The sequence below is a fragment of the Triticum dicoccoides genome, chromosome 4B (assembly GCF_002162155.2).
Source record: "Triticum dicoccoides isolate Atlit2015 ecotype Zavitan chromosome 4B, WEW_v2.0, whole genome shotgun sequence".
Lineage (NCBI taxonomy): Eukaryota > Viridiplantae > Streptophyta > Magnoliopsida > Poales > Poaceae > Triticum > Triticum dicoccoides.
This window is the reverse complement of record NC_041387.1, coordinates 82,111,374-82,124,607: the sequence shown is the minus strand read 5'-3', so window position 1 is coordinate 82,124,607 and position 13,234 is coordinate 82,111,374. Positions and strand designations below refer to the sequence as shown.

At 45.1% G+C, this 13,234-nt stretch overlaps 2 protein-coding genes across 2 annotated transcripts; both read right to left on the bottom strand.

Annotated features, from left to right (window-relative positions):
• Window positions 1-3,141: 3,141 nt before the first annotated feature.
• On the bottom strand, window positions 3,142-3,990 carry LOC119293390 (protein MIZU-KUSSEI 1-like). The gene has a single exon (XM_037571885.1). The coding sequence runs from the start codon at window positions 3,988-3,990 to the stop codon at window positions 3,262-3,264; it is 729 nt and encodes a 242-aa protein (XP_037427782.1). The 3' UTR covers window positions 3,142-3,261.
• A 2,930-nt stretch (window positions 3,991-6,920) lies between these two features.
• LOC119292535 (F-box protein SKIP16-like) lies at window positions 6,921-11,614 on the bottom strand. Its single transcript, XM_037571345.1, has 6 exons — window positions 11,576-11,614; window positions 11,007-11,333; window positions 8,333-9,049; window positions 7,936-8,148; window positions 7,728-7,834; window positions 6,921-7,551 (listed from the first exon to the last, which is right to left on the bottom strand). The coding sequence occupies exons 1-6, from the start codon at window positions 11,612-11,614 to the stop codon at window positions 7,473-7,475; spliced, it is 1,482 nt and encodes a 493-aa protein (XP_037427242.1). The 3' UTR covers window positions 6,921-7,472.
• Window positions 11,615-13,234: the final 1,620 nt, after the last annotated feature.

Below are 13,234 nucleotides of genomic sequence, written 5' to 3'. Positions count from 1 at the left end.
AGTTTGTTATTATAGCTCGCTAGCTGATTATGCTATTGATATGAGTAATTGTGGGACCTTTGTGTTATTTTTAGTATGGTTAGTTCATAATATTTGCTGAAACTTGAATGCTGGCTTTTCATGTTACAACAACAAGAGCAAACAGAGTTTGTAAAAGTTTTTCTTTTTCTCTTTCAGTTTGTCAACTGAATTGCTTGAGGACAAGCAAGGGTTTAAGCTTGGGGGAGTTGATACATCTCCGTCGTATCTACTTTTCCAAACACTTTTGCCCTTGTTTTGGACTCTAACTTGTATGATTTGAATGGAACTAACCTGGACTGACGCTGTTTTCAGCAGAATTGCCATGATGTTGTTTTATGTGCAGAAAATAAAAGTTCTCGGAATGACCTGAAACTCCACGGAACATCTTAGAAAAAATAATAAAAAATCCTCGCCAAAGATGAAGACCAGGGGGCCCACACCCTGTTCACGAGGGTGCCCCCCCCCCTAGGGCGTGCCCCCTACCTCGTGGGCCCCCTGGTGGCCCTCCGACGCCAACTCCAACTCCATATATTGGCTTTCGGGGAGAAAAAACCTAGAGAGAAGAAATCATCGCGTTTTACGATACGGAGCCGCTGCCAAGCCCTAATCTCTCTCGGGAGGGCTGATCTAGAGTCCGTTCGGGGCTCCGGACAGGGGGATTCGTCGCCGTCGTCATCATCAACCATCCTCCATCACCAATTTCATGATGCTCACCGCCATGCGTGAGTAATTCCATCGTAGGCTTGCTGGACGGTGATGGGTTGGATGAGATTTATCATGTAATCGAGTTAGCTTTGTTAGGGTTTGATCCCTAGTATCCACTATGTTCTGAGATTGATGTTGCTATGACTTTGCTATGCTTAATGCTTGTCACTAGGGCCCAAGTGCCATGATTTCAGATCTGAACCTATTATGTTTTCATGAATATATGTGAGTTCTTGATCCTATCTTGCAAGTCTATAGTCACCTACTATGTGTTATGATCCGGCAACCCCGAAGTGACAATAATCGGAACCACTCCTGGTGATGACCATAGTTTGAGGAGTTCATGTATTCACTATGTGCTAATGCTTTGTTCCGGTTCTCTATTAAAAGGAGGCCTTAATATCCCTTAGTTTCCAATAGGACCCCGCTGCCACGGGAGGGTAGGACAAAAGATGTCATGCAAGTTCTTTTCCATAAGCACGTATGACTATATTCGGAATACATGCCTACATTATATTGATGAACTGGAGCTAGTTCTATTTCACCCTATGTTATGACTGTTACATGACGAACCACATCCGACATAATTATCCATCACTGATCCGGTGCCTCCGAGTTTTCCTTATACTGGTTCTTACTTATTTACTTTTCCGTTGCTACTGTTACAATCACTACAAAAATACCAAAAACATTACTTTTGCTGTCTTTACTTCTGTTACCGTTACCACCACTACCATATTACTTTGCTACTAAACACTTTGCTGCAGATACTAAGTTTCCAGGTGTGGTTGAATTGACAACTCAGCTGCTAATACTTGAGAATATTCTTTGGCTCCCCTTGTGTCGAATCAATAAATTTGGGTTGAATACTCTACCCTCGAAAACTGTTGCGATCCCCTATACTTGTGGGTTATCAGGCGCCAGCGGGCACACAGCGCCAGTTTCCTCTTCGGTGCATGGGAGGCAAGCCACAGACGCAGAGTCCCGAGGAATCAGTCATAGGTTTCCATTCTGGTGCAACAAGACCGAGACCACCAGGACAGCAGGATGGAGGTCATCACCGAGCCCACCGCAGCGTAACGACTAGGGGCTTTTCGCTGGCAAATACCACTTTTGTCAGGATAAGTTGTACTACTTTTCCCCTTTCAAATCCCGCCGTTGCGGGATCCCTTTTCGCCTACGTTTGGAAAGAGGACTAAGGCCACTATAAATAGGACTTAGCCACAACCATAGAAGGGGACGAACGGATCGGATCCATTCTCACCCGACCACCTCACCAGCTCTCTTGAGCTCAAGAACACCTCACCTCCTGAGGCCAGTTCATCCCCTGTACTAGTTCATTCTCAGCCCCTCGATGCAATCCACCAAAACGCTGGAGTAGGGTATTACACCCGCAAAGTGGCTCAAACCAGGATAAACTACCGTGTCTCTTTGTCTTTTCGAGCTTGTCGCGCTAGGCTTAGAAGGATCGCGAGTAGGCAGGCTGGGTAGGTTGAGATCTCCGCACGCACCCCAAAGTTCGAACCTTTCAAGGGTTTGCGGAACTCGTGATCCGACAAATACTTTATGTATGCAGACCCGAGGGAATAAACACTGCAGCAAACAAGCCCAAGCTTTTCTTGGGGAAGAAGCGAAAGCTGGCAAACATCACGAAATAATCCATCATTTATTTCAACAAATTGACAAACAAGGTTGACTCTTTACTTATCGTGGATCTCGATGCAAGATCAAAAAGGCGATCAAGGTTGAGGCTTGGAGCCCCGGTACCGTGGTTGACTTTATTCAGCGTTGGACCTTGACAACGTTCAAATGGGGGGTGGGGGTGGGGGGTGGGGGTACTATTTCTTCTAATCTATGTTGTCTCAAAATGAAATTCTTCACTAATGTATCCAAAATTGGGGCCACACTAGTGTTATGATCAAAATGGACTACAAACGAAGCACTCAAAACCAGGCCCCTTGTGTCAAGATCTGCCATTATTAGGGTATAGTATGTATTTGTCCCATCACAATTTATGGCATGCAATAGTGTTTAGCACGTTGAAATTCGCAAGACGCTAGCTAACCGAGCTCATCTTTGGAACAAACAAGATAGGTCTTTTGCCATACCACGAATACATCCACACTGCTTTTTTTTTAATTATTCTGATTACTTACCACATAGTTCCTCCGTCCGAAAAAACTTATCTCCTCAATGGATGTATCTAGCATCAAGTTAGTGCTTGATATATTTATTTGAGGAACAAGCTTGGGACAAGATTTTTCAAACGGAGGGAGTATAACGCAGTAATACATCCACATTGTTGGTAAACATTTGTGTAACACACCGCTCCACGCATATTTTACTCGGATGACACAATTGGTTTTCGTTTTTCTTTATTTTTTCTACTATATAGCAAAGGTGACACAATTTGAATTGAATCGATAGCCCATAATATATTCATCTATCTCTTCACACAAAAATATTACTACTAGTATATGCTTATGCTCGTATCATATCTATCCACAAGAGGTATTCGTAGTAGTTAGATTTTCTTTACTTCTTCCTCACAAGGAAAATGCTGAGCTCCGCGGCGCCATCGCCACCCCGGTTGTCGTCGTCCGGGTTGATCATGTAGAAGGCCTCGGAGTCCTTGGACCCGACGACGCGCTCGACGCGGGCGCGCATGTAGGTGAGCTCGCCGTCGGGGCCGTGGGAGCCGTCGGCGGGCGGCGGCGGCAGCACCCCGGCGCCCATGGAGACGCCGCGCAGCAGGCGCAGCACGTGCCGCTCGTCGTCGGACGGGTCCTTGCGGCGGATGGCGTACCCTGCCTTGCGTCCGTTGCAGTAGACGGCCCACACGTACTCCTCCAGGAGCCGCCGGCGCGCGCTGCGGGTATCGCTCTCCAGCGCCAGCTTCACGGTCCCCGTGGCCATCTCCCGGTGCAGCGCGGCCGCCAGCATGGGCAGCTCGATGAGGAACGCCGGCGGCGCCCGCGTGTCCTCGTGGATGGCCAGGCTCAGCCGGCCGCGGCGGTGCCCGAAGAGCGTCACCGCCGGCGCGTGGTCGGCGAGGAGGGCCCTGCCGCCGCCGCCGCTGTGCCGCCCGAGCAGCGCGGCCATCTTGCACCCGGTGCTGGTGGTGAGCATCGGCACCAGCTTGAACATCTTGAAGAGCCCCACGACGGCGCCGCCGGTGCTGCCGCCGTGCTTGGTCCGGCGCTCGTCGCTGACCGGCCGGAGCAGCGACCGCAGCGAGCCCGGGCCGTCGATGAGCGAAGGCATTTACGAGGCCGAGTGGACGGATGATTCGGCTGGAGTGGTGAGTCGGTGCATTGGATCGAGCCGAGCACAATTAAGGAGAAGGGAGTTGAGGGTGCTACGTCGTTATTTAAGGAGGTGGAAGTAGAGGTTGGGGGGTCGTTTGATTTCGATTATGCGTTTTGGAACCAGTTTGGGTCGTATCCAGATGCTCAATAGTACGTACATGGCAAAATTATCCTAGCTAGTAGTCTCTTTCAAGAGAAATTTGAAGATGCATGGTCCCAATCTCTTTGGACCATTCATTCATTCATCTTGATCCAAGGGACGCCTGAGCAGTGTATATATACATGCATGCATGTGTATATATGGTCGATCTCGGTCTAGAAGAAGTCTTAACTAACAGTGTACCACGGTTGCTGAAAGAAGCGCGTGCACATATAAGCTTGGAACTGTTTCTACACGAAAATGCTAAAAATCTGATGTCAGATATTTAGACATGGCAAATCAAATGTTTTTCATAACAATGCATATTTGCGTGAGGATGACAAATTTAGTTGTCAAGCATTGCAATTTTTTAATAAATAATAAACTGGGACGAATTTGTCATGCTCTCGCCAACTAAACTGGCCATCCTTGGCAAACACAACTTGCCATGAAAAACGTTTGATTTGCCATGACTAAAAATCTAAAATTGGTTGAATTTTCCGGTCGTTCTGATAAGTTGATCTTGATAATTTTCTGTTAATATTTGATGAAAAATTGTATAATTTTCTTGTGAAATAAAATATAGTTGCACCATATTTGTGCTAGAAAGTACACAACCTCTATAAACAAATAGTACGTCTCACTAAAGACTTAAAACGCCATATATTTATTTACAGAGGGAGTGCTATAACATGGTGACCACGTTATGTCTATTACCGTGGTTCCATTTGCTGCGACCCAGGTTCTCAAGTCAAGCACATTGGCGATTTATTTCCACGTTAGCTCTGTCACCACCGCCGATGCATGCCATGGTAGTACAGCACATGCACATGAGCACATCACGGGATACGTAAAGTGATCGCCGTGATTGTTTAATTAAATTTGCCGCGGCTCCTCCTTTGTACTTGGAGAAATGTTGAATGTTTCGGTTTACCAAGCTAGACTGTGTTGGCGCGCTTTACAGCTGGTCATGTGTATGCATGTTGAGTGGAGACCGGAGGCAAAAAAGTGCTCCGTCCATGAATGAATGCCCACAAACGTGCATGCGCAAAAATTTCTTCAACGGTTTGCATTGCAGATCCATGCAAAACCACGGAAGTAGTAGTAATTGCCGGGCCGGAGGAAGCAGCTCACGCTCACGCTCAAATGCACGCGCACGGACGCGCACGGCCCTGGCGGCCTGTCATGGTTATTGGAGGACTGTCGTAGCAACTTCAGTTATCTCTGCCATCTTGATCCATGGTGCAGGCATAGGCAGAGCTAGACTGATCCAGAGCTGTCCAGCCTCCTTTTCTGAATTTTCAGCTGCAGAAATGTTTTCAGCTGGTGGTAGATTTTTCTTTATATATATTTTTGCATTCGGGTCCTAAATCTGTTTGCAGATTGGATTGGGTTTAAGCATCACCTTGGGGTTACTTTTCATGTGAATTATCTGATGTTTTGCCCCGCAAAAAAAAAATACTTATTATCTGATGTTCTGTGACATCTCTGCTTAATAGGGGTGATAGACTGCTCATATAACAAGGTGCACCTTTTTTTCCTTCAACAGAAAGTTGATCCTGCGTGCGCACCAGCTTCACACTTCAAATGCCAATGTGGCAGTAGAATCAATGAATTTTACTTGTGTCTTTTGAGTTGGTTCACTAGCACATCCCTCTTTTGTGCTTGCAAGAACCATCGTTCATTACTTGGTCCTACGAAATTACTGGTTCCACATTTCTTTTGTAGGAGTTGCTTTCATGATGTTAATTTCACATTCTAACTTGGTTACTGTGTGCAGAGTAGATGGCTCAGAATGCTTGGCTCTTCACGCGGCATACCTGGTTCTGGTTCTAGTAATGGCCAAGAGAAAGAAAGAAAAATGAGGTTCTGGTTCTAGTCACAATTTCTTGTACATACTCGGTGCTTAGCTGCTGAGATAAGTTGGAAATCATGTTTCATGCTCTCTTTGTGGTTTTCACAGTGTGATTCTTGCAATGCAATTGCATCTAAGAGAAGAGTGTTGTAACAAGTGGAAGAGAGAAAGAAATCACCACAGAAAGGGAACCGGATCCTCTAACATTCACAAGGAAAGTCACCATGCTACAATGCTAGTCTAGTGTAAATCCAAGAAGGAAAGTTAGAGACTGTTAGCAGATTGTTTACTGTTGATATTTACTGTAGATATAAATAATTCAAAATTAATTTTATTTCACCATCAATTTGTTTGTATGTAGTTACTATGAAATGTACATAGTAGATCATCAATTTACAAATTAATTTAAGTCATTTTAGCCTTAATCATATGAATAGAAAGAAGGAAAGTTAGGGTACTGTAGCTTCTCAAACATTCCTTGTGAATGTTAGAGGATCCGGTTCCCACAGAAAGATGGTATGGCAGCTGGGATCTGATTTAAGGATGATAAGGCTGTCAGGGGGAGATTTGAGATCAAATTTCCTTGGCATGTTATTCAGAAGAAGTACCTGAAATCTATTCCAAGTGGTATTTGAGAAGCTAATGAGCCGTTTGTACTTTGATACTTGAAACAATATTCTACTGATACTTATGTTGCATCAAAACCTGATTCTGGAGTTCTTTGGAAGGCGTCCTGGTTATAGGAAGATTGTAGATAAACATAAACAAAATATAGAAAGACAATGCACAGCTATTATACTGATGTGACAGACATCCTCTGTCTATCTGCTTATGTTGCTGTCCGGTGCAGTGAAGCACGCACGTCTACCCGATGGACCACTCACACTGTATATACAAGGGATAAAGATCAACTTTGCAATACAGGTAATGCCGAACTAACAGTACAGTGGTGATGAACCATAGGGGAAACATTACAAACGAACATCAGTGTGGGATTACGGATGACCTACTGAAACAGCACGGTCATGAACAGCAGCGCTTCGATCGCATCAGTGTTTAAACCACGCAAACCTGGACATGACAGCCAAAGAACCATTTCTTGCAGCAACTCACCCATGGTAACAGCTACCATTCTCTACCCTGCTGTTTTCACTGACAAAAGAGGTGTTTCCCTGGAACAATCCCCTCTTATGTTTCACCGAAACAAACAACCTCGCATCACATATGAACAGACAAGCTCCACCTGCTACAGATTCCTTTAGGGCCACAGCAAAGAACCGGAAGAAGGTCGGCGCAAGACAACCATTTGCGTCCTTTAGTTTACATTACATCGACAAGATCAACTCCACGCAGAGCAACTTTGCTGCAACAGACAAGAGTACTAGAGATATGTTCGGTGTTTCTACCAAGACACTACGCTGTTATTAGGTGCACATACTATTGCTCAGAAGATGTAGTCGGGTACTTGCAGAGGGAACGGAGCCACCGTGACGTTGAATGGTTTTCCTTCTGGCTGGGTCACCCTTAACCAAAGGATAAAACAGTCAGATCACGCATCAACAGAACGAAAAAAGAAGATGATTCGGTTAGCTGGCACACAAACACTTGCCAATCCTTAACAAACACAGTTTGGCTACAGATGCCTAATAAAACGACTTCATTTTCTCGATTGAAACTTCTCTTGTGAATTAGATCATACCTCCCAGGCACAAATGTAAAGGAGCCCTCCACAGATCCACTACTGCCATTCAGCGGCGTGCAGCTCTCATAGACAAACTCGTCCTGCCCTGGTAAAAGTAAAGGAAACTGCAAAACACAAAGCCAAATAAATAGCCACATTAACTATAACTTCTCTCCACGAGAATTCAAGATGCAGAAATTAGTTTTCCTTTTTGATTCCAGCATACCTTCCCAATAACACCTTCCCCATTCACATCCGAAACAACCGTGTCTTTACATCGGATGATCCAGTGGCGTGAGTGAAGCTGGCAGGAAGAAAAGTAAACTCCACCTAGCATGCATGCCTCAGGAACTGACAGGCGGATGGAATAGCTGTACAGATATGTGCCCGGATGCCCCCCATAAGGATGTTCTGGCGCAAAGACTGCAGATGCACGTACCTATAACCATCAGAAATGTCAGCCCAGTGCTCCAGTGAGACCATATAGAATGTCAATTGCATGTCATGAAAAATTGCTCACGGAAGCAATCAAGTGGGATGAAATGTTGCAAGTGATGAATAAGAACAGTCAAACAAGCTTAATAAAATGATGATGCCATATTTAGGAGGTCACGATTTATCACCTTTACACCATTTGTCACTGCTGACGAACACAATGGGGATGCTTCTGGATATAAGCAGATATACCTCGACGTCTTAAGCGGGCGAATCTTGATCATGCCATTCTGTAAGCGCCTAAGGTGCTCTTCCAACCACAAAAGTAATCCATCTTGGGGCATATCACTATCAGTTGGCTTTATCAATGATTTTGGCACGCATGGCATCATTTCTCCAGCTGATAAGTTGGCAGTGCCAACGTAAAGGTCACCACTTGAACAATTGAGAATAAACGTTTTAGGATGATACCATGAACTTGCCACTAATGCAAGGTTGGGCCCAATGGGAAGACCTTGTTCCTCCAAGTCGAGATTAAATTCTTTTGTCTCTTCGACCATTTGCTCAAGAGATGACAAGTGCACATTTACACTGTGATCATAAAACACATAGCCTCCTATTATGCCAAGAGGAGCCATGCGTACATCCTCAAAGTGGTTTCTACTGAAAGGCAGTTGACCATTGCAAAAGCGGTACAGTAGCTTTGTGGGCATAGGAAGCTTGAAACCAAGATCATCTTCTGCTGATCTTATCTGAGCCTCAGAAGCACCTTTACTCAAAGTTCTGAGTGCTTCAGGGAAGTTTTCAGAAATCCAGCCTTTTAATGAGCTCCAAAAAAGTTTCACTCTCTTTACCAGGGGTAATGGATACATACCAAAAGACTCTGACCAAACTTTATATGCATCCTGAAAAATTGATTACAGTTTGCTATCATGGATAAAACCAATTAATTTGAAGCGAAGAAGATATGCAGTCAATCGCCAAAATCAGATGAAGTAACATCGTAAATAATAATTCCACCGAAAAGAAAATTTACAAACAACGAACGAATTTGGACGTCTATAAGTGAACAACAGCGAGCACAATCAATAACATAACCATTCTCTAGAAAGAAATGATTAACAGAATCAAAGTGAACAGAATAAGGACTGTTGTACTCCATATAATTCATGTTCCCCTAACTCTTAGTTTTTGCAGTTGCTAGGAAGAAGACCAAATAGGGTGCAATTTGTCAATATTAGAGAATAGCTCAAAAGGTCATAATTGTATTGCACAGCCAAAGCGCAGATATACAGTAAATGACTCTAGCGACACACTCCAGACCCTGGACTGTAATACATTGACAACAAACCTTTAAAAGAGTCTTTCGAAAACCAAATATCGATGCTAATAATGACTGGGTTCATGGTGATGATACTAACTGTGCTATAGCTCCAGCACATAAATTAGTTTTGAAGATTTTACAACAAGGAAAGCCAAAAGGATGTCACATTTCCGCTAAACCATAGATTAGTAGTTTGTGCTCTAAAACTTGTTTTTAAAAATATGCAATTCGACAAAATATTATACTACCAGTATGAATAATAAAATAGTGTTCAAGTTTTCATAGTTGAGTTTCTTTTACACGAGGCCTAATCTCAGATATCCCAACGGGACTCTTGTTTCTCTCATACGGCCCTGAAGGCCAGCAGGAAGTGGATGCAATTTGAAGTAACGTCATAACAACCAAAGACGACATGTAAAAGTTGAAAGTTTGGGTCTCAGACAATTCACTATTGGGATCATTCAATGGCATCGTATTCCTTGGTGGAACAACTATTAAATAGGCACTACTCATATATTATCATAGGAAAAAATACCAGCATTTTTCTTCAGTGGCACGTAAAACTTTACATGCTTACATGCAGAGGAAATGTTCTACCTGAGAAATGCAGTCCATGAGCAGAACTGTACAAGTCTCTGATAGTAATACCACAAATTAAACATCAATAATCAATCTGCATCCCCTTTTGGACAAGTTAAACCGAAAAATAATGACAGAAAGCTAACGTGACAAAAGATACACTGAAAAGAAAACAAAAAATCATGGTGGGGAGTCATTACAGGTCAAACTCTTTTGACAGACATTAGGACTATGAAATGTTAACTTCATCCACACAAGGACACGGATATTAGAAGAAAATATATATGTAAGTGAGAACTGAGAAGTACTACCAATTTTAGGAAAATTGCTTATTTTATTCCTCTTATATGTTTCTATTTTCGTTTACCATGTAGTTAGTCAGGGTCCTATCTTCTCTAAGCCGCTTTCCTACCTATGTAAACAGTGAGATGATAAAAACTAGTTCTACAGAGTCTACAGACACACCTCACTCTACTTTCGACACACCTAACCTTAACGATCTACAAAATCATAGGTAATTGCTTGGTACTATGTGTTTCTGATTTATCATCTGTTTGGTCATAGTCATAACTAATGGGCTAAGATCAGGAAATTCAAGAATGAGACATTGATCAGAATACAGACACCAAGAAGGACTGAGCAGGGATAAAGGCCCCCACTTCTAATCCTAATTTGCAAATCCGTAAGTTATTTTACGTTTGCAATGAAAACACGTTAGTTCTTTGAATTCGCAGTAAGACCGCCCTCCAAACCTTCTGCTAGGTCCGCCATTGCCAAGCTGACAACCCGCACCAAAGAATTCACAGTAGTAACAATACAAGTAAGAAAAGCATCCAGGTTCCACGCCAGTACAACCCCATCACGAAGCGGCAGATCGTATATTGACTGCTTCTTAATTCTTGTGTTTGGGCGAGGGTTAGTTACGGGAAAGGAACGAGGAGATCAGGCCAGCACCAGACCTTGAAGGAGGGGAGCGGGCGGTCCTCGGGGTCTAGGGGCGCGTCGAGGCCGAGGTCTCGGGCGCAGAAGCTGCGCCAGACGGCGTCCTCGGCGACGGCGGCGCGCAGGTGCGTGCTGGCGCAGGCGAGCGCGGCCGCGGGGCGCGCGCCGGCCTTGGCGATGATAGTGTCGAGGGCGAGTCCCTCCATGCTCTCCAAACCCGCCGGCGCCGCGGGTCCCGTCGGCGGCGAAGCCATCAGCGTGGCGCGGTGGGATTTTGGCGGTGTCAGAGTAGGGGGGGCGGGCGGTGGAGGGGAAGGCAGAGAGAGACACGGAGATGCTGACTGCTGAACGAGGAGAGAAATAAAGTGGTGAAAGCAGTAGGTTTTTTTTTTCCTCAAAAAAATAAAAAAATAAAAAAATGGGTTTTGAGCGTATGAAATTTCGGCCAAATGATATTTACGCAAGTTTATTTAATGAGTAATTGGTCCTACAAAGTTTACTATATAAGTGGGAATAGTATGCACCGTCTCTATAAATTCTATAAATTCAAATGTAATGCTATTGGGAATGTTAAGTTGCAGATTGCAATCGTGATTTGGGTGATCTTGCAGTTGGACAGAGCCATGGACCATCGTGTTCTTTCTGCTGGTGAGCGGTGGCTGCGCAACAATCTGAAGCTGGCGTCCCTGGGGCTGGCAACGCTTGAACACACGATTGCCCGTCAGCGCTCTCGGATTCGTTGGCTTTGTGAAGGGGATGCCAACACCAAATTGTTCCATCTTATGGCCAATGGCAGGAGACTAAGGAACTTCATCCCGACGCTGCACCTTGGCGATCAGATCATCACAAAGCAAGAGGGCAAGGAGGAGGCGTTCTATAACGCGTACAAGGAGTTGCTGGGCACGTATCAATCCAGAGACCTAACCCTCAACTTGGATTTCTTGGGGGTGGAGCCTTTAGATCTGCATGAGCTGGATAACATCTTTACCGAGGAGGAGATCTGGACGGTTATCAAAGGTATGCCATCGGATCGCGCGCCCGGTCCGGATGGATTCATTGGTCTCTTCTTCTGCAGAGCTTGGCAGATCATTAAGGGGGATGTCATGGCTGCGATTCACAAATTTCAGTTGGGCAATGGCCGGGGTTTTGGCAGGCTTAATCAGGCCATTATCACTCTCATCCCCAAGAAACCGGATGCTTGCAGAATTGGAGATTTTCGGCCAATCAGCCTACTTCATAGCATACCCAAGATTAACTCTAAGTTGATGGCTTCGAGGCTCTGCCCACGTATGGGAGATTTGGTGAAAGTGAATCAGTCGGCTTATATCCGTGGGAGGAATATTCATGACAACTTCCTCCTCGTAAGACAGTTGGCTCGAAATCTGCATAAAAGAAAAGCGAAAGGTGTCATGATCAAGCTCGATATTTCACGCGCCTTTGACTCCATCTCCTGGTCTTTCCTATTTGAGGTGCTGCGAGCCAAAGGCTTCTCTGAGCTTTGGTGTCGAGGCTGGCTACGCTGCTCACCACAGCCAGCTCACGGGTGATTGTCAACGGCTGCCAAAGCAGGAAGTTCAGACATGCAAAAGGGCTACGCCAAGGGGACCCGGTCTCCCCTCTTCTGTTTGTCATTGCCATGGATACTCTCTCCTCGATGATGATCAAGGCTCAGCAGATGATGGCCATCAGCGCGATGCCAGGATGCACTCCTCTTCAGAGACTCTCGATTTACGCAGACGATGTAATCCTTTTTATCAGGCCCACAATCAGCAACCTTTGCTTTGTCAGAGAGGCTTTGCAAATCTTCGGCAGAGCGTCAGGTTTACATGTCAACTTTGCCAAGTCTTGGGCGATCATGATCAGATCTGAGGAAGCTGACACGCTGCGAGTTTCACAAGCTTTACCTTGGCGCATGGATTCCTTCCCATGTAAATATATGGGGCTACAACTTTCGATCAAGCAGCTCATGAGAGCAGAGTGGCAGCCTATTGTCGACCAAGTGCTCAACTTCCTTCCGGGATGGCAAAGGGGGCTAGTCACGAGGCCAGGGAGACTGATTCTGGTAAACAATGTGGTGCGTGCTAGGCCTACGCATCATCTCATGATCGCTGATGCTCCCAAGTGGGCGCTGAATCAGGTTGATAAGGCATGTCGGGCTTTCTTTTGGGCTGGTTCGGAGCAAATCCATGGAGGCAAATGTTTAGTGGCTTGGCAGAAAGTTTGTCGTCCCAAACAACTTGGAGGG